Here is a 23840-nt window from a genome sequence, read left to right on the forward strand (position 1 = left end):
TGCCCGCTGGTGCCAGCCGGCACCCTCGGTACCGCCCGATGCCCCCCGGTACCGCCCGGCAGCGCCGGTGCCGCCCCCCGCGCGGCCTGGGCCTGGGCACGTCCCCTCCGCGCGGCCCGCCCGGCCCGGGGACAGCGACAGGGGACAGCGGGGCGGCCCGGCCGAGCGCGGGGACCTGCGGGCCCGGCCCGGGAGTCAAAATTACGGGGAAAAAGATTTTTAAAAAGGCCAAAAAAAGGGCCCCAAGCGGAGCGGCCCGTTCGGTCCCGCCCCGCCGGCCTCCGCCCGCCCCCCGCGCCGGGCCCGCCCCCGGCGGAGCCGCCGCGGAAGCTCCAGCGCCGGGGACGGCGGCGGGGCCTGCGGGAAAACGGGGGAAAAACGGGGAAAAAGGGGGAAAAGGGAAGGGAGGAGACAGCGGCGAGGCGCCATGGGGGCGGCGAGGTGAGCGCGGCGGCGGGGTGCGATGAGCGCGGCGTGCTCAGCCGGGGGTGCCCCGCGTGTTTTGGGGACAGAACGGGCGCTTTGGGGTGCGGCGGGAGAGGGTCTTCCCTGCTCCTTCCCCAAAGCGCCCCCGTTTCTGGGCTGTGTCCGGGGGGGAACCCGGCGCGCGGGCAGCCCCAAACCGTCCCCATCCCCGTCCCCGTCCCCGCGGGGAGGCTGAGGTGGCAACAGGTCGGTCGGGCTGCGCCGGTTGTTGGTGACGGTGACGCGTTGGGGTGTCCTGGCGCGCTGCGGGGCGTCACCGCGACGCGGGACGGCTCCTCCGGGGACACCGCCGCGCCGGCCGGCGGGGAGCCCTGCCGAGGGTCCCCTCTGGAGAGCGGCCCTGTCCCCGTGGCCGAGCGTCACCTCTTGGCGAACAGGTGACGAGCGAAGCAGCCCCGAAGAGGCAGCGGCGGCACGTGGAAAAAGGAGCAAAAAGAGGGGGATTTGGAGCTCCCATCGCGGCTTCTCAAGGAGACGCAGGTACCGGGACGGGGTGCGGGGCCGCGCCGCAGCCCCGGGGCTTCCGCAGCCGGTTGGGCAGGATGGGGGAGCCGCCGTCCCGCCCGCGCCGCGCTCCTTCGCGCTCCTCCTCCTGCTCCTGGGTTCATTCCCTGCCTCCTCCTTCCCCCCTTTCCTCCCGATGTCTCTCTCCGTATTCCCATTCGGTGCAGGGCAAGGTGGGGATCGGCACCTGCTGGGGCAGCTCCTGAGGCCTCCGTCCAGGCGAGCACTTAAGCGTGCGCTTAACCGGGGCCCGATGCTCCTTCCTTCTCCGAGTCACAGCGGGTGTTTAAGTGCTCTCCTGGCTCCAGGCCCAAATTCCTCCCTGTTTTTATGCTCCTGCTGGAGATGAGTGCATTTGCGGGCTGTTTTGGTGGAGTTTTTTCCTGCTTCCTACCTGTGAATCATTTTTGTGTAAGGCAGAGGCCGTGGCAGCTCCGAAGGTGGCTCCAGAGGCTTCCAGGCTGGCTCCAAAGCCGCAGACGCCCCTTTCTCGCCCCAGCGATGTTAAAGCTTGTTAAAACTTCACCTTTGCGGTGCTGTCCTTTTGGGATTGCTTTATTTTTGGTAATGGGAAGCTACTTGCCTTCCTTTTGCATTTTCTTTCCTAAGCAAATCCCAGCGGAGGGGCTAAGGTTAAACCTGAGGCCAGGGGAGCCCGCGGCAGCTCTGCCCTCGAGCCTCGACCGAGTCCTGCTGGAAATGCAGGTGCTTCCAAGGGTGTCCGCCCGTCTGCAGCACCCAGGGGCTGCTCCCGGCTTGGATTCCACCTGTGAGCTTAGGAGAGGGCTGGGAAGGCGGGAGGAGGCAGAGGGATAAGGCTTAAGGAATAAGAAGATCTCTGAGTGAGGCAGCTTAGGCTGCAGCTGCGACTGCGGGAGCCACAGCCTGTAGGAGCAGGACTCGGCCTTTAATAAAGAGGCCCTTTAAAATCTGCCTTGAGAGTCTTTCGGAGATGGATTCTCAGATATGTTTTAGTTTTGCTTATTTACTTGAGTCTAAAGGGAGGGGAAAAACATCCCCCACGCTTAGCTTTGGCTAAACAAGTCACTCTCAATGAAGGATCTGGACCAATGTGTGTATCTGTCTTGAAATACCTGTGTTTCCTTCTTCTCGGAAGGGAGGGATGTAGGATGCAACCATTCCTGGCTGCTCCCGGAGAGTTTCTGACCCTCTGAGGTGACACAGAGCCTGCTCCCAGGAAGGGAGAGGAGCAGGAGGGACCGGCCAGCCCCGGCGGGACGGACACCATGGAGCCCCAGCAGCCTGTCCTGGTGACAGGGGAAGGTGCCAGCAGCGACGGGACCATCCCTGAAATCCCCCCGGTCCCTGCGGGGCTCAAGGAGGTGGCTGAGAGGGAAGCGATGCCGAGCGCTGCCCAGGACGGCCACGATGGGCAGGACGGGGCCGCACCGGCCAGCCCGGGGCAGCTGCACCGCGCTCTGGACCTGCTCTCCGTGAGCAACGCCGGGAGTGGGACGGCGAGAGAGGAGAGCGGGACGGCCGGAGAGGACAGCGGGACGGCCGGAAGAGGACAGCGGGACGGCCGGAGAGGAGAGCGGGACAGCCAGAGAGGAGAGCGGGAAGGCTGGAGAGGACAGCAGGATGACAGGAGAGGACAGCGGGATGACAGGAGAGGAGAGCAGGACGGCCAGAGGCGCCCGTGAGAGCCCCGCAACCGGGAGCGGCCGAGCGGCCGCAGAGGCCCCTGTGTCCAGCGCGGTGGCCGCGGCTGCGCAGCCGGTGGCCGAGTCCGCCAAGGGCCCGTCCCCGTCCCGCGAGCCCGAGCCGGATTTCTACTGCGTGAAGTGGATCACGTGGAAGGGCGAGCGGACTCCCGTGATCACGCAGAGCGAGAACGGGCCCTGCCCGCTCCTGGCCATCATGAACATCCTCCTCTTGCAGTGGAAGGTGAGCGGCGCGGGGTGCTGGGCACGTTCTGTCCCCTGTAACCCCCAGCAGGACTGTCCATGTCCTCATGGCTGTCCTGGGACACAGCTCGGGATGCTCAGGTGGAACCAGGCCAGCCGTTTGGCTGGGCTAACAGTCCCCATCTCTTGTGCTGCCAGGTGAAGCTGCCCCCGCAGAAGGAGGTGGTCACGTCGGATGAGCTGATGGCGCATTTGGGTGAGCTGGGGCCGCGCGGTGCCACCTGCCCCACGTCCCTGCGCGCTCCCGGGAACGGGGACCCACGGGGCAGGGTCTCCAACGCGCTGCCCTGCTTGCAGGTCTGTCCCTTCTTTCTCAGCCATGGGGATCTCTGCCCTTCCTCCCCTGCTCTCCAGCCCCGAACCTCCCGCTCCTGGTACTTAGCCTGCAAAGACACGTTCCCGTCCTGCGTGTGAGGAGGAGGACTTGGAGCCGGGCTCCAAGATGGACCAGATCCCTTGTGTGGCAGCGGTGGGATGGCCAGAGCAGGGGGAGGGCAGATGCTGGGGTGTGGAGGCAGCAGGTTTGGATCCCGGGCACCCTCCTGTGCCTCCGTTTCCCTGCTCCCTGGGGCAGAGAGCTCAGCTGGGGCTGGGGAGGAGGCGGAGAGGTCGGGAAGGTGCCGGCACTCATTGCCACGTTCGCTCTGTTGAAGGGGACTGCATCTTGTCCATCAGACCCCAGGAGCAATCGGAAGGGCTGCAGCTGAACTTCCAGCAGGTGAGGAACAGCAGGAATAGTGGCAGGCCGACAGACCTGCTTGTCTGCTGCTTTGGGGGACAGAGTGCCACAAGTTGCCAAAAAACGGTCCACCTCAAACGTGCCCTTTGTGCCCAGCACTGCCCCATGCAGGGGAGCTGCAGAACCAGGGGATGAGGGGCTGGGACACAAGTCTGGGGTTCCTGGTTCCCAAGCAGGCCCTGCTGCTGTCCCCTGCAGAACGTCAACGACACCATGATGGTGCTGCCCAAGCTGGCGACGGGGCTGGACGTCAACGTGCGCTTCACGGGCGTCTCGGACTTCGAGTACACGCCCGAGTGCATCGTGTTCGACCTGCTCAATGTGCCGCTCTACCACGGCTGGCTGGTGGACCCACAGGTGAGCAGCCCCGCGGAGGAGCCGTGACCTGCCTGGAGGGGCCTCTCTGGGGACGCGTGTGGCCCTGGCTGCCCTCCCGGGGCTGGGAAGATGCGGACGTGCTCGGGTGTCCCGGAGGTGCCACAAAGCGCAGCTCATGCGGGGGGACGCGGGGCTGCTCCGTGTGCGGGACGCCATGGGCTCAGCCCGGCCCCGCTCCGTCCCTGCCCGTCCGCAGAGCCCCGACGTGGCGCAGGCCGTGGGCAAGCTCAGCTACAACCAGCTGGTGGAGAAGATCATCACGTGCAAGCACTCGGGGGACTCCAGCCTGGTGACCGAAGGTACCGGCGCCGCGGCCGCCCCGCTCGGGCTCCGGCTCCGGCGGCGCCCGCGGCTCCCGCTGAGGCCGTTCCCACGCAGGCCTCGTCGCGGAGCAGTTCCTGGAGGCCACGGCCTCGCAGCTCACGTACCACGGGCTCTGCGAGCTCACGGCCGCCGTCAAGGAGGGGGAGCTGAGCGTCTTCTTCCGCAACAACCACTTCAGCACCATGATCAAGCACAAGGTTGGGGGGCAGCGTCCGCGGGGGACTCCAGCGTGGAGGTCGCCGCTTCCTCGGCAGCAGGACCGGTGTCCCCTGTCCCCTCTCTCTAGGGCCACCTGTACCTGCTGGTGACGGACCAGGGCTTCCTGCAGGAGGAGGCGGTGGTGTGGGAGAGCCTGCACACCGTGGACGGCGACAGCTGCTTCTGCGACACCCACTTCCACCTGAGCCCGGCGCTGGGCAGCGCCGCGGCCGCCCCGCAGCACCCGCACAGCCACGTGGACCAGGTCGGGGCCGGCGGGGAGGGGGCGCGCGGGGCGTCCCCTGCGCGGGCGCTGAGCCCCTCCGCGCCTCTCCGCTGTCCCCAGGACTACAGGATGGCCCTGTCCTTGCAGCAGGAGCAGGGCCAGGGCCCGTCGGCGCTCAGCGACCTGGAGCTCGCCCGGCAGCTGCAGCACGAGGAGTATCAGCAGCAGCGCCCGGCGCCCGCGCAGGTACCGGCTCTCGCCGCGTCCCCAGCCCCGGGGTGGCCGCCGCGGGGACCCGGTGGCCTCCCAGCCCCTGCTCTGTCCCGCAGGGCCGCGCGCCGCCGGGCACCCGCGCGGCCGCAGAGCGGAGGCAGCGGCCCAAGGCGGACACGGACTGTGTGCTGCTGTGAGGACAGCGCGGGGTGGCACCCGCCGCGTCACCTCCCCGCGGTGACACCCTCTGCAGGGAGCTGCAAGGCTGGGGGTGCTCACGGGGGACCGGGGACCCCCCTGGGGGGCAGCACCTCTCTGTGCTCCTGTCCCGGTCCGTGGGGACCCTGGGGACAGGGTGGAGGGGGGCTGGGGAGGGACATGGTGTGGGGGGCCATCCCCAGCCACCTCCCGGCTCCCCAGATCTTTCCAGTGGCCTTAAATGGGGCTTGTCCCCCCCCCCACCAGAGTGAGGGGTGTCCCCTGAGGCCCCCGTCCCTCTGGAGCAATGGGAACCCTTGGGGCAGGTCCCCTCCACCCATGGGGACACCCCGGGGATATGGGCGCCCGCAGGGCCCCTTGCGCTGCCTTAGCCCTGTGCAAATAAAGACACTTTGTCCCATGCCACCGTGTCCCGTGGGCTCGTGGCGGCCACTGGCATATGAGGGGGCCCAGGGGGCAGAGGGGACCGGGGAACCCGGCTGCAGTGGCGCCATGGGGGGCAGGGGGTGCAGGGGGTGCAGGAGGTGTATGGGGGTGCGTGAGCAGGTATGGGGGTGCGTGGGAGGTATAGGGCTCTGTATGGGGGTGTACAATAGGGGCATAGGAGTGTGTGTGAGGGGTATAGGTGTGGGCGGGGGTGTGTAGGGGGGTACAGGGGTGTGTGTGGAGGTGTGTAGCAGGATATAGGGTTGTGTTTAGGGGTGTCCATAGGGGGTACAGGGGTGTGCAGGGGTGTCCATAGGGCGGTACCGAGCTCATAGTGGGTCTGGGGGGCCCCGGCAGCCACCCCCGCCTCTACAGCTCCCGCCATCCGCCCACGCCCCGCCCCCATCCCACCTCGGCCCCGCCCCCTCCCGTCGCCCCGCCCCTCCCGTCGCCCCGCCCCCTGGCCGCGCGCCCCCATCGGTGTCTCGGCGGGCGATTGCTCCCGCTTGGGCGCCGCGGGCGGGCGGTGTTGGCGGTGACGTCACCCCGCCCGCGGCCTGGCGCGGGGCGCGCGGGGGGCGGCGCCAGCGGCGGCGGCGGCTCCGGGCGGCGGCGGCGGCGGCGCGTGAGTGACGGGGGGGGGCGGCAGCGCGGAGCCCCCGCACCGGCGGGTCCCGGCCCCAGCGCCGGGGGAAGGGGCGGGGCGGGGGGGTCGCAGCGGGGCCGCGCGGCGGCGGGAGCGGCCCGGGGCGGCGGGACGCGCTGAGGCGGCGGCGGCGGCAGCTCTGAGGCGGCGGCGGCAGCGGCAGCTCTGAGGCGGCGGGACGCGCTGCCCGCCCCGCTCCCGCCCCGCCGCGCGGCCGCTCGTCGCGTTCCTCCTTCCCGTGCCCCGTTTCTCGCCATTTTTGCGGCCGGGGCGGGGCCGGGCAGGGCCTGGCCCGGGGCGGGGGGGGGGGGAACCGGCCTGGGGGGGTCGGTGCTGCCCCGGGGCCGCCGCGCGAGGGTGGCGCAAGGCGGGGGCGGACACGGCCCCCCCGGCTCGTGGGGCCCCCCCTGGCCCACGGGGCACCGCGGGGACAGACCCTCGTGGGGGGAGGGTGGCCCTGTCACCCCCCCTCGGCGTTTCGAGCGCGGGCGGCTCCCAGGAGGCTCCAACAGGGAATTCCTGCCCCCGGGCTCCGCTTCCCGGGCGCTCCGCGCCCTGCGTTACCTGGGGGCAAACAAGCCCGTTCCGCCCCCGCGGGCAGCACCGAGGCTCCGGGGCAGGGCCCCCCCGCGCTGGCCTGTCCCCAGGCCCGTTAGGTGCCGCCCGCGGCTCCGTCACCGCTTCCCGCTGCGGCGCAGCCCTTATCCGCGCACCGGGATGGCCCCGGGGCTGCTCCGTGCGCGCCCGGCGTCCCCGGGTGCTCCCGGGGCGCCGCTCCGCTCTGCGGGACACAAAGGTGCCCTTTGTGCCGCCGGCAAATCCCTAATCTCGCTCCGGGCTCCGCTCGGCTCCGAGCCCCGGCATCCCGCTCCGCACCGGGGCTGGCGGGGGCGGGCAGGGATGTCCCGGTGCCGTTGGCAGCTCCATGAGCGGCCCCGCTGGCGGGGGGGGACCCCTTGGGGACGCAGCTGGGGCACGGGGGTGACACGTGTCCGTCCCGCTGACCCCATCCCGCCGGGGGGACGTGGCCGCGGCCTCGTTAATGATCACCCGTGACCTCCGCGCCGCCGGGGGCAAAGTCCCGGTGCCGGCGCCGCGCGGCACCGCCGGGATCGGAGCGGCGGCGCGGGGGGCTCCTCCGAGCGGCTCCGCTCTGCGCCCCGGGGGCACCGCGGTCCCCGGCGCGCGGGACGGGAGCGGGTCCGGCGGCTGCGGGTGCTGCTCGTCCGGGGCCCCGCGCCGCCCTCAGCGGTGCCTCTCTCCGCTCCCAGCATGTTCCAGACCCTGTACAGCTACTTCTGGTGGGAGCGGCTCTGGCTGCCCGCGAACCTCACGTGGGCCGACCTGGAGGACCGCGATGGGCGCGTCTACGCCAAGGCCGCCGACCTCTACGTCACGCTGCCCCTGGCCTTCCTCTTCCTCGTCGTGCGGCACCTCTTCGAGACGTGAGCGCCTCCCGCTGCCCTGCATCCCACGGGGCCGCGCTGCGGCCGGGCCCGGCCAGCGGGATGGAGCCCCCGGTCGTGTCCCCGCCGCGGGGCGGGCCCAGGCGTCCTGCGGGTCGGGATCTGTCCCGGGCACCGTTTCGGGCCTGCACAAATGGGGCTTTGTGCATCCTCCCTCGCTGCCCTTATCGCGCCCGGCCGCGCGCGGGGCCGGCGCTCCAGGAGCCGTTTGTTAGGCAAACAAGGGCCGGGAACAGACCCGGCTTTGTTGGGATGGCGGCACGCGGGGGCGGCCCCTTCGCGGGGCGCGCATGGCCCTGCCTCGTCCCCGTGGGGGACCCGGGAGGAACTGGCACCATCCCGGGGATGCCCTGGGGTGGCAGCAGAAGCCAGGGGACACCCAGGGGCAGATCCTGCTGCGGAGAAGCCGCTCGCAGCAAGGCCGGGCGGCAGCGGGAGATCCCGGGGCGGCTCCTTTGGGCTGTCCCTGCGGGACAGGGCCGGGTGCTGTGGGGACGTCTCACGTGTCCCCTCTGTGTGCCAGGTACGTGGCCACCCCCCTGGCCGGGCTGCTGAACGTCAAGGAGAAGATCCGGCTAAGAGCCGCCCCCAACGCGGTGCTGGAGAGGTTCTACGGCACCACCAAGCACCCCAAGCAGGTGAGGGGCGCGGGGCAGCGGCGCCGTGACGTCCCCGCCGGGCCGGGGAGCGGCGCCGTGACGTCCCCCCCGCCCGCAGGCCGACGTGGAGGTGCTGGCCCGGCAGAGCGGCTGCTCCGCGCGGCAGGTGGAGCGCTGGTTCCGGCGCCGCCGCAACCAGGACCGGCCCAGCCTGCTCAAGAAGTTCCGAGAGGCCAGGTGAGCCCCGCGCGCCCGTCCCCACGCCGGTGTCGCTGCCGCCCCGCGGGCGCCGCTGGGGGCCTCGGCTTGGCCAGGAGTGGGCTGGGGGCTCCGTCCTTGTCCCCCCTCGCGTGGGGCCCGTCTCAGAGCCGTCTGCTTCCTCTTTCCAGTTGGCGATTCACGTTTTACCTTATTGCTTTCATTGCTGGCATGGCTGTCATCGTAGATGTAAGTACCGTCCCCCCCGCACCCGGCCCGCGGTGCCGTGGCCCCGCTCACGTCCCCCCGTGTCCCTGTGTCCCACAGAAGCCCTGGTTCTACGACCTGCGCCAGGTGTGGGCGGGCTACCCCATCCAGGTGAGCCCCGCGCCTTGTCCCTCCTCCCGGCCGCCTTCCAGGGCCTGCCCAGCTCTGCCTGGTGCCTGGAGAGGGGGATTGTCCTCCCGCGAGGCCCGGCCCGTGTCCCCAGCGTGTCCCTTGCTTGCAGAGCATGCTGCCCTCCCAGTACTGGTACTACATCATCGAGCTCTCCTTCTACTGGTCCCTGCTCTTCAGCATCGCCTCCGACGTCAAGCGCAAGGTGGGCAGCGGGGGCCTTGGGGGCTGGCTGGCCACAATTTAAGGCAAAGGGGGGATTTGGGGACGAGAGGTGCTGCAGGGCTCTGGGGGACAGAGCAGGGCTGCTGCAGCACCGTCCCCCCATCCCGCGCGCAGGACTTCAAGGAGCAGATCATCCACCACGTGGCCACCATCATCCTCATCAGCTTCTCCTGGTTCGCCAACTACATCCGTGCGGGGACACTCATCATGGCCCTGCACGACTCCGCCGACTACCTGCTGGAGGTAACGTCCCCGCCGGGCGGGCGGCCGCGGCCTGGCCCAGCCCGCCCCATGTCCCTGTGTGTCCCCGCAGTCCGCCAAGATGTTCAACTACGCCGGCTGGAGGAACACCTGCAACAACATCTTCATCGTCTTCGCCGCCGTCTTCATCGTCACCCGCCTGGTCATCCTGCCCTTCTGGTGAGCGCTGGCTCTGGGCGGCGGGCGGGAAGGCCGAGGTCTGGGGAGGCCGGCGGAGGAGGAGGAGGAGGAGGAGGAGGCTGCTCCTGGGCGCCAACGGAGCCGCGTGTCCCGCAGGATCATGCACTGCACCGTGGTCTACCCGCTGGAGCTCTACCCCGCCTTCTTCGGCTACTACTTCTTCAACTTCATGATGGTGGTGCTGCAGGCGCTGCACGTCTTCTGGGCCTACCTCATCATCCGCATGGCCCAGAAGTTCATAACTGGAAAGGCAAGGCGGGGCCCGGGGGTTCTGGGGACGCGCAGGCTCCGTGTGGCTTCCTGAGCCCCCCGGCAGCGCTGGGACCAGGGCAGGGCCCCGGGGTGCCCCAGCCGCCCGAGCCCCCCTTCCCATCGCCTCGCAGGTGGTGGAGGACGAGAGGAGCGACCGCGAGGAGACGGATGACACGGAGGAGGAGGAGGAGGCGGCGGCCAAGAACGGGCCCCTCTCCAACGGCCACCCCGTCCTCAACAACAACCACCGCAAAACCGACTGAGCGCCCTCGGCCCGCGGCCTGGCCCGGCCCGGCCGGCGCCCGCGAGGAGCCCAAAGCCGTGAGATGTCAAAGCCCACCCTGCCACCGCCACGTAGCGCCAACGTCCCCGTCCCCTCGCCCGCCCCCCTCCCCGCTCCAGCAGAGCCGAGCGGGAGCCCCGGAGAGCCCCGGCCGCGGCGCCGGGACGGCAGCTCCTGCCCTTCCTGCCTTTCACCCACTGCCTTAACGCGCGGCGCCGGCCCCGCGCTCCCTCCCGGCCCCTGGGCAGGGAGCCGGCCCCGGGGCCTTCGGAAAAGGCCCTTCCCGGCCGGCTTTGCCGAGGGCGGATCGGGGTTTGCCGGGGCCGGAGGACGGAGCCGCGGGTGTCGGAGCGGCCGCAGCCCCGACAGCACGAGGAGCCCCGGGGAAGGAAGCCGCAGGGTTTAGTCACTACGGCGGCGCGGGGAGGAGTTCCAGCCCCTCGCTTCCTTTTCTGTAAATGGGTTTCCATTGCCTCGAGTCTGTCCCTCTTGGCGGCCTCTCCCGGTGCCCTCCCCAGCTGGAACAGGACAACGTCGCGGCGGATTTTTGTTTCTATTTATTTGGAAGATGGAAGCAGCCGGGCCCGGCTCTGCCTCCCGCGCCCGCCCACCCGCAGGGCGAAGCTGGGGGGAACGAGACCTCCCAGCGCAGAGAGGTGGGGGGAAAGGACCATTAACCAACGTCAGACCAAACCGTGTTTTGTTGGTTTTTCTTTTTTTTTCTTTTTTTTTAAAGAAAAAGAAAAAGTTAAATATATTAAAGGTTAAAAAGACTAATAAACTTCGGTAAAAATGGGCTTGGGGCATCTTCTGTGGGGCCTGGAACAACCCAGAAGCTGCAGCTGTGGGTTCTGCTGGGGCCTCCTCTCACCTCTCTGTTCTTCTTTTGAAAGCCTGGTGCTGCCGCGGCCCCGGCGGCGCCGCCGGGATCACAAAGCTGCTATTCACGGCACGGGGAGCTGGGCAGCGGAGCTCGCGGAGGCCCTCGCAGGTAAACGGGGGTTTTCCCTGTGGAACGGCGGGAGGGCAGCGCCTCGGGGCTCAGCCTGGGCTGGATGCAGGAGCCGAGGCCGGATCGCGCGGCCGCCGCCTCTCGCGGCGCTGCCCGTGACTCATTCCAGCCGAGCAATCCCCCCCGCTTCCCCGGAACGCGCGGGCGGCTGCGCCGGCTCCGCTGCCAGCGCCGGCCCTGCAGCTTCCCGGGATAGCGGCCGCATCGGGAAGCGGCGCCGGTCCCGCTTTAGGGGCGTAGGAAGATGGATGAGGAGTCCCGTGAATAGCGGAATTTAACTCCCCTTTGAACGAGTGGAGGAGCGCAGCCAACTGTGGCAGAACAACCTGGGCTTCAGGGCCTTTTTCCTTTTTATTTTCTTTAGAAAAACATCCTTTATTTACTTTGACCAACAAACAGCTTCTTTGCACCGGGTTTTCTCCCCCACCTGGAGCCACAGGTGCTTGGGATAAAGCCAGATTGGTCCCCACAGGGCTCAACTCCCACCCCCTTCACTCGGGGACAGCAGGGCCCTCTCCCAACGGCAGAACGTGGCCCTGGGGGCTCGGAGCCCTTTCCCCCAGCGCTGCCCCCCGAGCAGCAGAGCAGGAGCCATCCTTGCTGCTCAGAGGAGACCTCGAGGGCAGGAAGCGTGGGCAGCGCTGCCGGGGACAGAGCCACCGTAGCCCCAGGAGAGCAGAAGCTGTGGCTGTCACCTGCCCTCGCGGCTGTCCCCGGCCCCCACGTCCCGCCAGAGTCCAGGCGCTGGTCCTGGTCCAGCTGCTGCCGGGGTTTTCAAAGGAGCAGGAGAGCTCGGAGCGGCCGCTCCGCTTTGGAACGGCTCCGTTACCCCCGCCTGGCCGGCAGCACGGGGTCCCCCCGGGCCGCGGCGCTCACAGCAGCCGCCCGCGGCACTCGATGGCCCCGCAGCAGCACAGCAGCTCCTTGCCCTCCACGCTGCCCACTTCGTAGTTGTAGTCCCACGTCAGCTCCGTGCCGGCGCGGATCCTCCTGCGAAGGAAGGACAGGGAGAAGGTGCAGGAGAGCTCCAGGAGGAGGAGGTTGAGGGCAGCGCTCCCGGACGGTCCCGGTGCACAGGGCAGGGGCAGGCGGCCCTGCAGCCAGCAGGGACAAAGGTCCCCGCTGAGTCGCTGCCGCGGGGGTGACACCGAGAGGTGACACCACACACGGGGGCCAGGCTTCGAGCCCCAGCTGGGCACCGGCTCCGGGCTCGTGTCCCCAGCTCCGCGTGAGCCGTGACCCGCTGCCAGGGAGGTGGCTCAGCCCAAGGGACCTGCAGCAGCGACCCCCTGCGCGGAGGCGGCGGGTGCGGAGCTGGGCAGCACGCAGGAGCCCTCCCGGCACCGGCACTCACTTGCTCGCGAAGAAGGCGACCCAGGGGAAGCGCAGGTCGTGCGTGTCCACGAAGACGTTCTGCACGAAGAGGTTGGGGCTGCAGCTGTGCTGGAGAGCGGAGAGGAGCGGCGTGAGCGCGCGGGCGCTGGCAGCCGCCGCGAGCGCTGGTTCACCAGCAGCATTCCTGCTCGGAGCGCCGCATCCAGCGGGAGCCGCGGAACGGGAGCCGCTCCCTGCCAGGAGTCACGCGGCCCCCGCTCGCAGAGGTAGCGGGCGCTGGTGGCCCCGGCTCGTCCCCTGCATGTGCCACGTGCCAGCAGCAGCCTCGCCAGCAGCGTTGTCCTGCCTCGACCACTCTTACCCCAACGCGGGCAGGGGGAGGCCGTCCCCAAGGGCAAGAAGCAGGGCCCAAAAGGTCCCGTTCCCTCCCCAGCTGCCAAGGACACCGGAGCCTTTCCCCCTCCCTCCTCCGTTTCCAGGGTTTCTGCTCCCTGCCTCAAAGTTTGGGCTAACAGCCACGTTTGCCAGCAGTTCCCAATCCAGCCAGGGAAAGCAGCGAGCCGTGAGGCAGCCGGCCCAGGCACTCACGTTGAGGTAGCGGCCCAGGTTGCCCTCGAGCTTGGCGTCGATGATGTAGCAGGACTCCTCGCCGTCGTAGAACTGCCGCGTGGTCCTGCGCACCGGCCCTGCGCTCTCGCCCTTCTCGGCCGCCGCCAGGTTGGTCGACTTGATGGCGATGCCGTGCGTGGACTTGAGCGCGAAGCCCCGCGTGGACTTCACGGCCACCTGCCTCTTCATGGGCCCTGCAGCGAGGAGCGAGCGCTGCTGCCGGCCCTGCCCGGCGCCCGTTCCCGCCAGGGAGCCCTCGGACGCCGCTCCGGGGGCGGGAGCCTCCCTGGGATCCCTCCAAGCTCTCCGCTCTACCCAGCACGGTGCCTGCCCACCCCGCAAGGAGCCCCAGCTTGCTCCTTCCCTCGTGTCCTGGGATACTGCTGCTCGAGGCCTGGTTTTGCCAAGGCTCCAAGGGGACCCTTTGAGCGGCGGCCTTGGCTCTTGGACTCCAGCAGGACCCGCAGCACCCACAGGCACGGGAGCTCCTCACCAGCCCTTCCCGGAGGTTTCCGGCCCGTTTTGCTCGCTCTGACTCAGCCCTTTCTGTTCTCACTGCGGCCGAGCGCGGCAGCCTCACCTGAGCCGCCCGCAGCGTTCTTCTTGTCGTCGCCGTCCTCCTCCTCGGAGCCGGACGAGATGGTCTGGATGTCGTCGCTGTCGTTGGCGGTGCCCGGCGCCTGCCCGGCGGCCGCCGGCCCGTTGTCGCCCTCACTGTCCGTGCTGCTGGACAGGGTGAGCACGTCCTGCGGCGAGGCGGCCGCCTGCAGCGCCGCGCCGCCCCGGGGCTGCCTCTCGTCGGCCGGCGCGGGCCCCGCGTGCCGCCGGCTCTGCAGCAGCGCCGTGCGGCTCGCCGGCCTCCGCACGCCCTCCAGCTTCGGGGGACTCGGGTTGTAGCCGTAGAGCCGGCCCAGGTCGCGCAGCCTGCGGAGCGGGGACAGGAGCGGGTGGCACTCGTGGCCGCACCGCGGGGACGCGGGCGCCGCGCCAGCACGCAGGGAAATACGAGGTGAGGAAGGAGCACCGTTCATGGAGCCTTACCCGGGAGGCTTGCTGGGGTCCTCAGGCTCCTGCGCAGGGGAGAACCTTGGATTAAAACCTTGCCCTTCCTGAGCCTCCTTTGGCCCTCCTGGGGGAGCTCCCCAAAGCCCCCCAAACTGCCTCCTCTCGCCTGGGCTCTCAGCAACCACGGGGCTCCCCCTGCCCATCCCACACTGGCCCTCCCGCAGCCCCGTCCTCCCTTACATCTTTCTTGGACACTTTTGCCTCTCCGTCCGCGTCGCCGAGGCCCGAGGTGGAGGCCTTCTCCCTGTCGCCGGGCAGCTCTGCCTTGCAGCCCTTGGCGTCGCCCCCCTCGCTCAGCTTGCAGGAGGAGGCGCTGTCGGTGTCCTGGAGCGCGTCGGCGACACTGTTGGAGCTCAGCCACGAGGCCACCTTGTTCTTGGAGCTCTCCTCGGACATGGGCAGCTTGCAGGAGGCGGCCGGCGCGGCCTCGTCGGGCCGGGCCGGCCCGGAGTCCTTGGAGGCCGTCTCCGAGAGCCCGTTCTCCTTCTGGCCGCGGGTCTGCCGGCGCGTGGCGTAGCTGCGCCACACCGAGCTCGTGCTGAAGTCCTCGTCCCTGCAGAAGTTCTCGTCTGAGCTGTCCTCGTTGGACTCCTCCTGCTCCTCGGTGCCTGTGTTCTCCTCCTCCTCGTCCTTGAGGTCCACCCCGCTGCTGTCGGAGGAGCACTTGGCGTCGCTCTCGTAGCCCTCCTTGAAGTTCTCCACGCTCTCGATGTGGTCCAGGTTCGCAAAGTACTCGTCGCCCATCTCCAGGCCCTCCTTGTCAGCAAAGTCATCCGTGAGGATTTTCCCTGCGGAAGAGAGCGCAAGCGGTGGGTTTGCATGCAAGGACATTCCCACCACACACCTTATCCTCCCCAGAGGGGCAGGGAGCAGCGCACGGGGCCGACACCATCTCGCCCTGGAGCTGGGCTGGGAAAGGACAACGTGTCGCCCTCCTGCTCGAGGCAGGGACAACCTCGGGCACGTGGCGGCCCCTAACATCCAGGATTCCAAGGAGGAGGTCTCTAAACAGCCACTGCAACAGAGCAATTGCTTTTTCCCCTAGAGACTTTAGGCTGGAGGCGAGGATGCAGCACGGGGGCAGCGTTAAGGGTGAGAAACCAAAGTGCGAGAGCTCGGGCGATGCCCGCGGTTAGTTCCTCTTCTGAGCTAACGCAAGCACGGGGTGCAACTTCTGCATTTCATTGGCCTGCCAGGGCGTCCCAGGGACCGGCTCGGCGCAAACAGGAAGGAGGTATCTGTCGATTCACCCTCGCTGCACAAAAACACTGCTCTGGTCGCTGGCACCGCGGCGTCTTGTTTGAGAGCTGGGCAAGGGGCCTCGCTCAGGGATCCACCACGCTGCCGCGAGCGGTGCAGCTCGATTTGCACCTTCCTGGCCCTCGCACCAGGACAGGTTTCGCCTCCACTCCGCTGGGTTTGCGTTTCACGAGAACAAAGCCAAGGTCTTGCTCTCAGCCTGGCCACAGCCAGATCTTATTCCCCCCGCGCCCCGGCTTAAACAAAAGGAACCAGTTTCAGAAATGAACCCAGGCGCCTGCCAAGAAGGGCCCGGCTCAGCACAGCACCGTTTTCAAGCGGAGCTGTCGCCACCCACTCATTGAGATCCTACCTGCGTAGATGCAGACGAAGGAGCCCTTGGCAATGTCGTCGAGGCAGCGGATGCCCCAGCCTTTGTTCTGCGTCTTGAAGAGCTGCAGCCGCACCTGGAGGCCGTGCTGCACCAGGCGGTTGGTGCACATGTTCACGTTGCACTTGCACCTCTTGTTGCACTCGTAGACGCTGCAAGAAGGGAGAACAGTGACAGCCCTCCCTAGAATCAGAATTATTTTCCCTTAAAGAAAGGCCCAGCCCCAGATTTGGTGGTGTTAAGACTGCTGAGAGTTCAGCAACAGCATCAGCTTGAAGCCTGGCAGTGCAGGGAGTCCATCAGCTCTCAGATACCGCAGGAACGGAGACAGATCCTGGGCCACAAGTTGGCCATGAATCAGGAATGGAGGCAACTTTTCTAGGATGTGCATTTAGCTCAGGAAATGCTGCCTGCTAGCATGGAAGGCCAACGTTGTGGGGCTGACATCGGTGAGAAAAGGGGAGAGCAGAGCTCCACTCACCCCGTGGGGAGACACTCCTCCAGCCTCTTGTACTGGTAGCCCGAGTTGGGGTTGATCTGCCCGCCGGGGGTGCAGCCGGTCGCCTGGACCGTTAGCTGGTGACAGGCACATTTTGACCTGGAGACACACACAGAAACCCACCCCGTGCCCCTTTTAGGTTAGTTTTACAGCCCCTTTCCTCCAGGGAGCAAAAGGAGTCGCGTTTTTCTGCGTGCCGAAGGGGTCTCCGCAGCAAACCCCCGGCCTGGCCAGCTGTGCCCGGGTTGTGGTTGGCACAGGCAGCCCAGGGAGGAGACACCTACTTGTCCCTGCAGCCGTCCCTGCAGTCGCAGCCCACGAGGAACTCCCAGCTGGTGTTGATGTAGACGCCCTTGCCCGGGATGCGCTCCTTGCTGTAGGCCACCTGCGGCGGCGGCGTGCCGTCGATCTCGTTGACGCAGGACAGCGGCACGTCCTCGCGGCCCTTGGTGATGTCCGCGATGTAGTAGTAGGGCTTGTAGGGCTGGAACTTGCGGTCCACCAGCACGTAGGGGTCCAGGCAGAACATCTCGAGGAAGAGGAAGTCGCAGTCCGTCTCGAAGAGGTAGCGCTCGATCTCCTGCATGCTGCGCAGGCACAGCCCGCACGGCGTCTTGTAGATGACGTGGAAGCCCATCTTGCGGTTGACGCGCCGGCGCGCCGTCATGCGGCGGAAGTCGTAGAGCAGCGGGATGAGCAGCGGGTTGCGGCTGCGGTACTGGTCGCTGCGCATGGGCCGCACGCGCGACAGGCAGGTGAAGCTGCACACGTGCGGCAGGTAGAAGAGCTTCTCGAGCGGCGCGCGGTACGCGGGCTCGCTGGGCGCGCGCTCCAGCGCGCCGTGGAAGGGCTGCGCCGCGCCGCCGGGCCTGCCGCGGGGAGACACACGGAGCCCTCAGCTCGGGGGACGGCAGCACCGGCCCCCACATCTGCAAAGGGCTCTCGGCGCCTGGCTGCTGTCGAGGCTGCTGCCAGGCACGCGCTGGGACACGCTCCGGGCGTTGCCACCTCGTCCCGTTTGATCCCAGCCCCAACAGCCTCCTGGAGGAGGGAGGGAGCATCCCAAAGCAGGTGCTGGCAGCAGCGGAGGACAAATAAACAACCAGGAACAGAACTGGGGAGGCAGCAACCAAGCGCTGGCGGCCTCAGAAGAGGGAGCAGCGGCTGCACGGAAGCGCTCGAGGCCCGGGGCTCTCGGGAGGACGCGGGGACACGGGGACGCGCGGAGCCGCCCGCGCTTCCTCACCGGTGCTGCTGGGCCCTGCCCGCGGGCGGCGCGTCGCCGAGGACGGGCGACGCGGGCGACGACTGGCCCGAGCCCGGCCGGAACGACGTGCTCTTCTTGGCCACCTGCTTCCTGGCCTGGGCCAGCTGGCTGTCGGAGCCCCTGTGCCGGGACAACAGCGGGTGAGCGGCCACCGCGCGCACAGCCGGACTGAGACAGGCGGAACCCACCCCCGGGCGAGCAGGTCAGTCCCAGCGGACACGCAAGGCAGCCAGGGCCAGGGCCTGGAGCGCGACACGAGGGAGCAACTCAGATTCTCGGAGGGAAGCAGCAGACTATGTAGCTGGGAAATACAGCAAGGGTGAAGCTTACACCCCGGGAAAGGACAGGCACCTGGCACAGGGGGGCCGGGGCCGTCAGCTCGCCCACCCCCAGGGCCTCATCCAGCAGCCTCTGCCTGCAGCTCCCCCAGAAGCCTCCCTAGAATCCAGGTGTGTAACCGGGAAGCCAGGCTGGTCATGGAGGAAACCTGAGGATCCCTGTGCACGAGGAGGGTGGAGGCCCGAAGCGCTGCGGCGTCGGTGGTGCCAGGGAAAGGGGCTGGAGCACTTACTCCCCGTCGGCAGGCTGCGGAGAGACGGCGCGCGCGGCCAGCGAGGCCGCCTGCATCTGCTCCAGGGGTTTGTACGGGGCGCCGGCTCCTGCCAAGTCCTGCGTGTACTGGACCACGGGCCCTTTGCTCCGGACAGCACCTGCGGGAGCGGGAAGCAGCACGTCAGCCCCCAGCTCTCTGCAGCAACCCGAGTTCGTCGTACCAGCCACAAAGCCCCGGCTCAGCCCCGAAGGGAAGCGAAAGCGAAGCCCTTGCAGCCACAACCCGGCTGTCTGCTCACTGCAAATCGCAGCCGGCCGCCCCCGACGGACTCCGGCTGCTTCACACACCCCAGGCTGATTTTGCTGCACAATATCTACACCAGGCGCTAAAGGTCACTGAAAACATTAGATCTCCAGAAATTTTGCTTAAGGGGGAAGAAGTTTTTCAGTTCCAGAACAAACACTGAAAGGAAGGATACCACATACCGACATTGGGACGAGTCCTTGCTTGTCCACTCTGCTTCTTCTCCTGGGTGGAGGCCGTGGAGGTTTTCATGCTGAACATGGGCTCGAGGCGCGTGGAGCCCCGGTAGATCCACTCGCAGCGTTTGTCGTCCTGCAGCAGAGAGAAGGGCGCAGGGGCAGCGCGCGTGCCCAAAGGCTTGTGCAGAACCACGGTGCCAACGGGGGCAGAGGGGCAGGAAACTCCATAAACCCAGGGACAACCCTAGACATGAACCCGGCTCCACCTCCAGACTAGAAAGAGGCACCTCCAAGACCCCCAGCTGCAGGTTTGCTGTTATTCCAGCACAGCTACCAAGGCACAGGGAGTAGCCAGGCGCCGTGAGGACACAAACTGCCTGCTCTGCATAAACAGTGTCTCCTCGAGGACACCGAGGTGACGTCCTCCTCGGCGCGAGCAGCCATGCACTTATCAAGACAGGAGCGGAGCCGAGTGGGGACAGATAATGAGTTTGTTCCCTTTCTGCAATCTCTAGAGCTGGAGCAAGCTGAGGATCAACAGCTGCTTCTCGCACCAGCACTGCCTGGACAGCAGACACTGCCAAGAGGAAAGGAAGCAGGACACAACCACCCGCAGAAGATGCATTTCTCTCTTGTTCCTCTAACACGCAGAAGGGTTGCTCCTACACTCTCAAGTTTTCCAGGCACGATGCTCGAAAGGTCTTTGGAACGTGCCAGCGGAACGGCGCGCGCTCCGGGGGACGCATGGGAAGCAGAGCACCTGCTTACTCAGAGTTTCTGGCTGGCAGCAGCGAGGAAACCGCCTCGGGCCCAGGCAGCCAGGGAAGCACCGCGACCTCCTCCCCCAGAGCTGCGTTTCCCTCCAACGGGAGAGGGGAGCTGCCCTACCAGGAAGAGGATTTTGACCAGGCTGCCATCCACTTCTTCCACTCGGGATTTCCACCAGGTCCCTTCCCACTCCGTTTTGATGAGCTGCCCGTTCTTGAGCAGCACCATGGGGCGGTTGGGGTAGGCCGTGATGTACTCCTCGATGAAATCGCGGCACGACACGTCCTCGATATCCTCCCAAGTCTTTTCAACTGCTCAGGAAGAGTTAGAGGGGAGAACGGGAAGAGGAGGAAAGACGTTTGTTTTTTAAATGAAGAGCACTGTTATTTCTTCTTTTTCAAAGGGATCCCACGTGGGATTTCTCTCTCGTGTGATTACCCCTGCCCGTGGCGGGACGCTCCGTGCCCTAGGGCCGCACGCTGCGGACCCAGCGCTCAGAAACCCCGGCCCTCCCATGCCCCCGAGCTGGGGGTGGACAGAGGGAGCCTCCCCGCGCGTCCCCTGTGCGGGTGACAGGCCCCTCGGGGAGCAGAGCGGGTCCCCGCGGGCACAGCCCTGGAGGGGCACGTTCCGGGCGCCCCCGCGGCCAGGGCGTCCCCCCAGCGCTCGCTGGGGACGGGGTCACTCACGGGGCCTGCAGATCGGGTAGAGCTCCCACTCCTTCACGTAGGAGGCGTAGCCGTCGTCGAAGAAGATCAGGAACCTGCAGAGACACGAGTTGGACGGTGGGCGACCGGGCCCTGGGGCATTTCTAACTGCATCTCCCTGCGGGCACAGGGCCCTGGGGCATTTCTAACTGCGGGGACATGCGAGTCCCCTGCGGGCACAGGGGCCCTCCTCGAGGGAGCTGCAAGGAACACGGAGCGGGAGCAGCAGCCGTCTCTGCTTCTCACAGTCAGGCAGTCGCTGCGGAGCCGTGTTGAACCAGCAAGGGCCACTCCATCCTCTGTGAATCTTCACAGAAAGACCACAAGCCTCAACCGCAGCCCTGAGGAAGCTCTGCCCCCGCATTTACACACAAGCAGAGAGATTTTTGCTGATGTTTTTCCCTTAAGTGCTTTGGTAATGTTGCTGGCACTGGGTATTCCTAGGGCTTGTATTTCCTAAGGCCACATTTTATGCCTTGAGCAGACTTAGATTTGCGTGATAATTGGAGTGAATTACCAGAGATAATTCCTAACTCACGGGTATGAGTAACAGAATGGAAGCTCCACCCAGAGCTTTCTGAGATAAGAAAAGCTTAAGAAACAACATTCAGAAGCAGATCCTCGGAAATGGGAGGAAAAAAAAAACAAATAACCTTCACAATAGCAAGTACATATATGCATTTTCCTTAATGTAGCAGTATATGGTTCTGGAGAATTAAATACCTGTCCTTATTCTTTACGTTGGGGGTTTCAGCCACGATGCCGGCGTAGAGCCAAACCTGGTTCCCATCTTTGTACTTTGCCACAACCCTGCTCCCCACGTAGTGCTTCTCTGGCGACGGGTGGTAGTCGTAAGCAATGTGATTGCCAGAGAGCAAACTCTTCCCTTTATTGTCAAATTTCACTTTGTACTTCTTGCCAGCACCTGAAAGACATCCCAACACAGCAAGATCACGAGAAAGCAAGAGATTTCACACACAAATGAGGTACTAGGTGCAGTACTTGGTGATCCAGGCTCAAAGAGACTTGGCAGCCGCGAGGCAGCAGCAAGCGCGGGACGTACCGACCGTCTGGATGGCGATCAGCGTCCCCTTGTGCCACGTCTTGGTCCTCTTCTTGCCCAGGATCCTCATGCCAACCTTGAGGTCCCCGTCGTTGCTGAGGTCGCTCCCTGCAGCAGCAGGGCCCGGTGGCTGGAGGGCACCAGGAGCCTGCGGAGCAGCCTGTGCATCTGCCCAGAGAAACACACAGAAGAAACAAAGTAGAAACTCCTTAAAAATTCCTTCTTGTAAGTATGTGATATAAAGGACGTCCTCCTGCTCTCCCTTACCCCACAGGAGCTGGGGGGCTCTCGCACACTGACCTTTCTGGGCATCTTGGGCATTTGTTTTCTTGTTCACAGCATCCATAAATTTCTGAACATCCTGGGCAGACTTCCTCATCGCAGCCATGGCTTCCCGCAGCTGAAAGGAGGGAGGGATAAAGGATGAAGAACCCTTTTTTGCATACGATGGCCCAAGAACTCCAACAAAACTCCTCTGCGGAAGAATAATCAAGGGTTTTCAACTCACCAGTGTCTGATCCTTGGTAATTCTGGGACTGGTATCATCTACATTTAGAAAGGAGAGAAAAAGAATAAAAATTTGGTTTAAAACCTCTTGGAGAGGAAATGAAGCAAGAAAAAGAAAAGCCTGGACATGAGAGTCCTCTCTGCCTGTGTCGGAAAGGCGCCCAATCCAGCCGTGCCAGAAGCTGCCACACGCAGCCTCCCCGGAGCAAAAGCAGCACTGGGGGAATCGGAAAATCGCCCCCGGCCCCGCGGTACTGAACTGTGCTTGCCGCCCGACTCGACGCTCATGACGTCGTCGTCGTCCTCGTCCGGGATCTCGATGACTTCGGCGGCCCCGGCGGCCGCGTCCTCGTCCTCGGAGCTGCTCTCGCGGTACTGCAGGCCCAGCTTGGAGTACAGGTCCTTCACCAGGAGCTCGCACTTCCCGATGGCCCTGGGGAGGCGGCGTGGTGAGCGCGGTGAGCATGTTGAGCGCGGTGAGCACGTTGAGCGCGGTGAGCACGTTGAGCGCGGTGAGCGCGGCCCGCGGCCCCGCAGCGCCCAGCACCGTGCACCCACCTCGCGGCGTCGTCGAAGAGCCGGTCCACGTGCGCCACCTCCTCCTCCTTGCGCCGCACGCTCTGCTCCAGCTCGCGCAGCTGCCGCCGCCGCTGCCGCACGCCCTCCACCTTGTCCAGCTCCTCGTCCACCACGGCCTGCAGCTCCGCCATGGAGACGCCCAGCTCCTCCAGCACCTCCTGCTGCAGCTCCTGCAGCTCCTGCGCGTCCATCCTGCGCACGGGGGTCAGCGCGCGCCGTGGGGCCCGGACGGGACACCCCGGAGCGCAGGGACACCCCGCGGCGTGGGGGGACACCTGGGACACGGGGACACCCCGGAGCGCAGGAACACCCCGCGGCGTGGGGATACACCTGGGACACGGGGACACCCCAGGGCACGGGGACACACCTGGGGACACAGGGACACCCCAGAGCACAGGGACACGCTTGGGTGCAGGGACACCCCGGAACAAGGGGACACACCTGGGACATGGGGACACCCCAGAGCGTGGGGATACCCCTGGGACACGGGGAAACCCACGGGAACACCCCGGAGCACAAGGACACAACTGGGACACGGGGACACTCCGGGACACCCCAGGGGACACGGGGACACCCCAGAGTGCGGGGACACATCGGGAGATACAGGGACATCCCAGAGCGCAGGGATACCCCGGGGCAAGGGGACACACGTGGGACACAGGGACACCCCAGGGTGCGGAGACGCCTCCGGGACAAGGGGACACCCCTGCGACACGGGGACACCCCGGAGTGTGGGGACACCCTGGGAGCGTGGGGACACATCTGGGACACGGGAACACCCACAGGACAAGGGGACACCCCGGGACAAGGGGACACCCCCGGGACACGGGGTACCCCGGGACACGGGGACACACCTGGGGCACGGGGACACATCTGGGGCACGGGGACGACACGGGGACACCCCCGGGTCACGGGGTACCCCGGGACACGGGGACGACACGGGGACACACCTGGGACACGGGGACACCCCCTGGACAAGGGGACACCCCGGACCCATCACCCCCCGCCCCGAAACCTCCCACTTCCCCGAGGGCCCCGGTTCCACCCGCGCCCCCTCCTCGCCCCGCCCCTAGGCCCCGCCCCGCCCCTAGGCCCCGCCCCCTCCGCCCTCACCTCGTCCCGGAGGCCCCGGGGCCGCCGCGACCCCCGTTACCAGGAGCGGGCGGAGGAGGGGGGGGGAGTGCCCAAACAGACGTAACCCGGCGTCACTTCCGGTAACGGCAGCCCGTGGAGCCCAATTCTCCCCCTCGGTGCCGCGCGGCGGGGAGGCGCCGCGGTGCGCACGCGCGCGAGGCCGGCCACGGCAAGGCGCATGCGCGCGGGCCCGCGGGGCGCTCTTAAAGGGGCAGCGCCCGGCGGAGGGGACCTGGGAGGGGGGCGGTAATGGGGGGGGGGGGGGGGGGGGGGGGTAACGGGGTGCAAGGGGATCCTGCAGCAACGCGGGGGTTAATGGGGTGCAGGGGGTCCCGCAGCACCGGGGAGGCTGGCAGTGCTGGAGGACCTGGGGTAATGGTGGCCCTGGGGGGTTCGGGGGGCAATAGAGGGCCGGGGGAGTCGGTGGAGGGTTCTTGGGGGGACTGGGGATAGTGGGGACCCGGGGGGGTGGTCTAGGGACGC

The 23840-nt window shown here is 66.9% G+C and overlaps 3 protein-coding genes across 3 annotated transcripts; 2 read left to right on the forward strand and 1 right to left on the reverse strand.

Moving 5' to 3' along the window:
- Positions 1-2760: 2760 nt before the first annotated feature.
- MINDY1 (MINDY lysine 48 deubiquitinase 1) lies at positions 2761-5193 on the forward strand. Its single transcript, XM_088535565.1, has 9 exons — positions 2761-2898; positions 3057-3114; positions 3572-3636; positions 3856-4014; positions 4232-4334; positions 4414-4556; positions 4646-4822; positions 4904-5029; positions 5113-5193. Exons 1-9 carry the CDS (start codon positions 2872-2874, stop codon positions 5191-5193), a joined length of 939 nt encoding a protein of 312 aa, XP_088391691.1. The 5' UTR covers positions 2761-2871.
- Positions 5194-7558: 2365 nt separating this feature from the next.
- Positions 7559-10128, forward strand: CERS2 (ceramide synthase 2). The gene is made up of 10 exons (XM_088535556.1): positions 7559-7732; positions 8277-8391; positions 8471-8589; positions 8742-8799; positions 8878-8928; positions 9059-9151; positions 9286-9414; positions 9485-9591; positions 9709-9862; positions 9996-10128. Exons 1-10 carry the CDS (start codon positions 7560-7562, stop codon positions 10125-10127), a joined length of 1131 nt encoding a protein of 376 aa, XP_088391682.1. The 5' UTR covers position 7559; the 3' UTR covers position 10128.
- Positions 10129-12027: 1899 nt separating this feature from the next.
- Positions 12028-22414, reverse strand: SETDB1 (SET domain bifurcated histone lysine methyltransferase 1). The gene is given in 20 exon segments (XM_088535520.1): positions 12028-12149; positions 12514-12602; positions 13083-13297; positions 13684-14027; positions 14145-14164; positions 14331-14956; positions 15781-15950; positions 16280-16396; positions 16582-17166; positions 17520-17684; positions 18136-18274; positions 18603-18732; positions 19488-19678; positions 20057-20130; positions 20798-20999; positions 21138-21305; positions 21438-21537; positions 21646-21683; positions 21905-22077; positions 22203-22414. Coding segments are annotated over 20 exon segments (3876 nt in total). The 3' UTR covers positions 12028-12031.
- Between the last annotated feature and the right edge of the window lie 1426 nt (positions 22415-23840).

This window comes from Tinamus guttatus, unplaced genomic scaffold (genome assembly GCF_059628265.1).
Source record: "Tinamus guttatus ecotype Peru unplaced genomic scaffold, ASM5962826v1 Tinamus_guttatus_pri_ptg000629l, whole genome shotgun sequence".
Lineage (NCBI taxonomy): Eukaryota > Metazoa > Chordata > Aves > Tinamiformes > Tinamidae > Tinamus > Tinamus guttatus.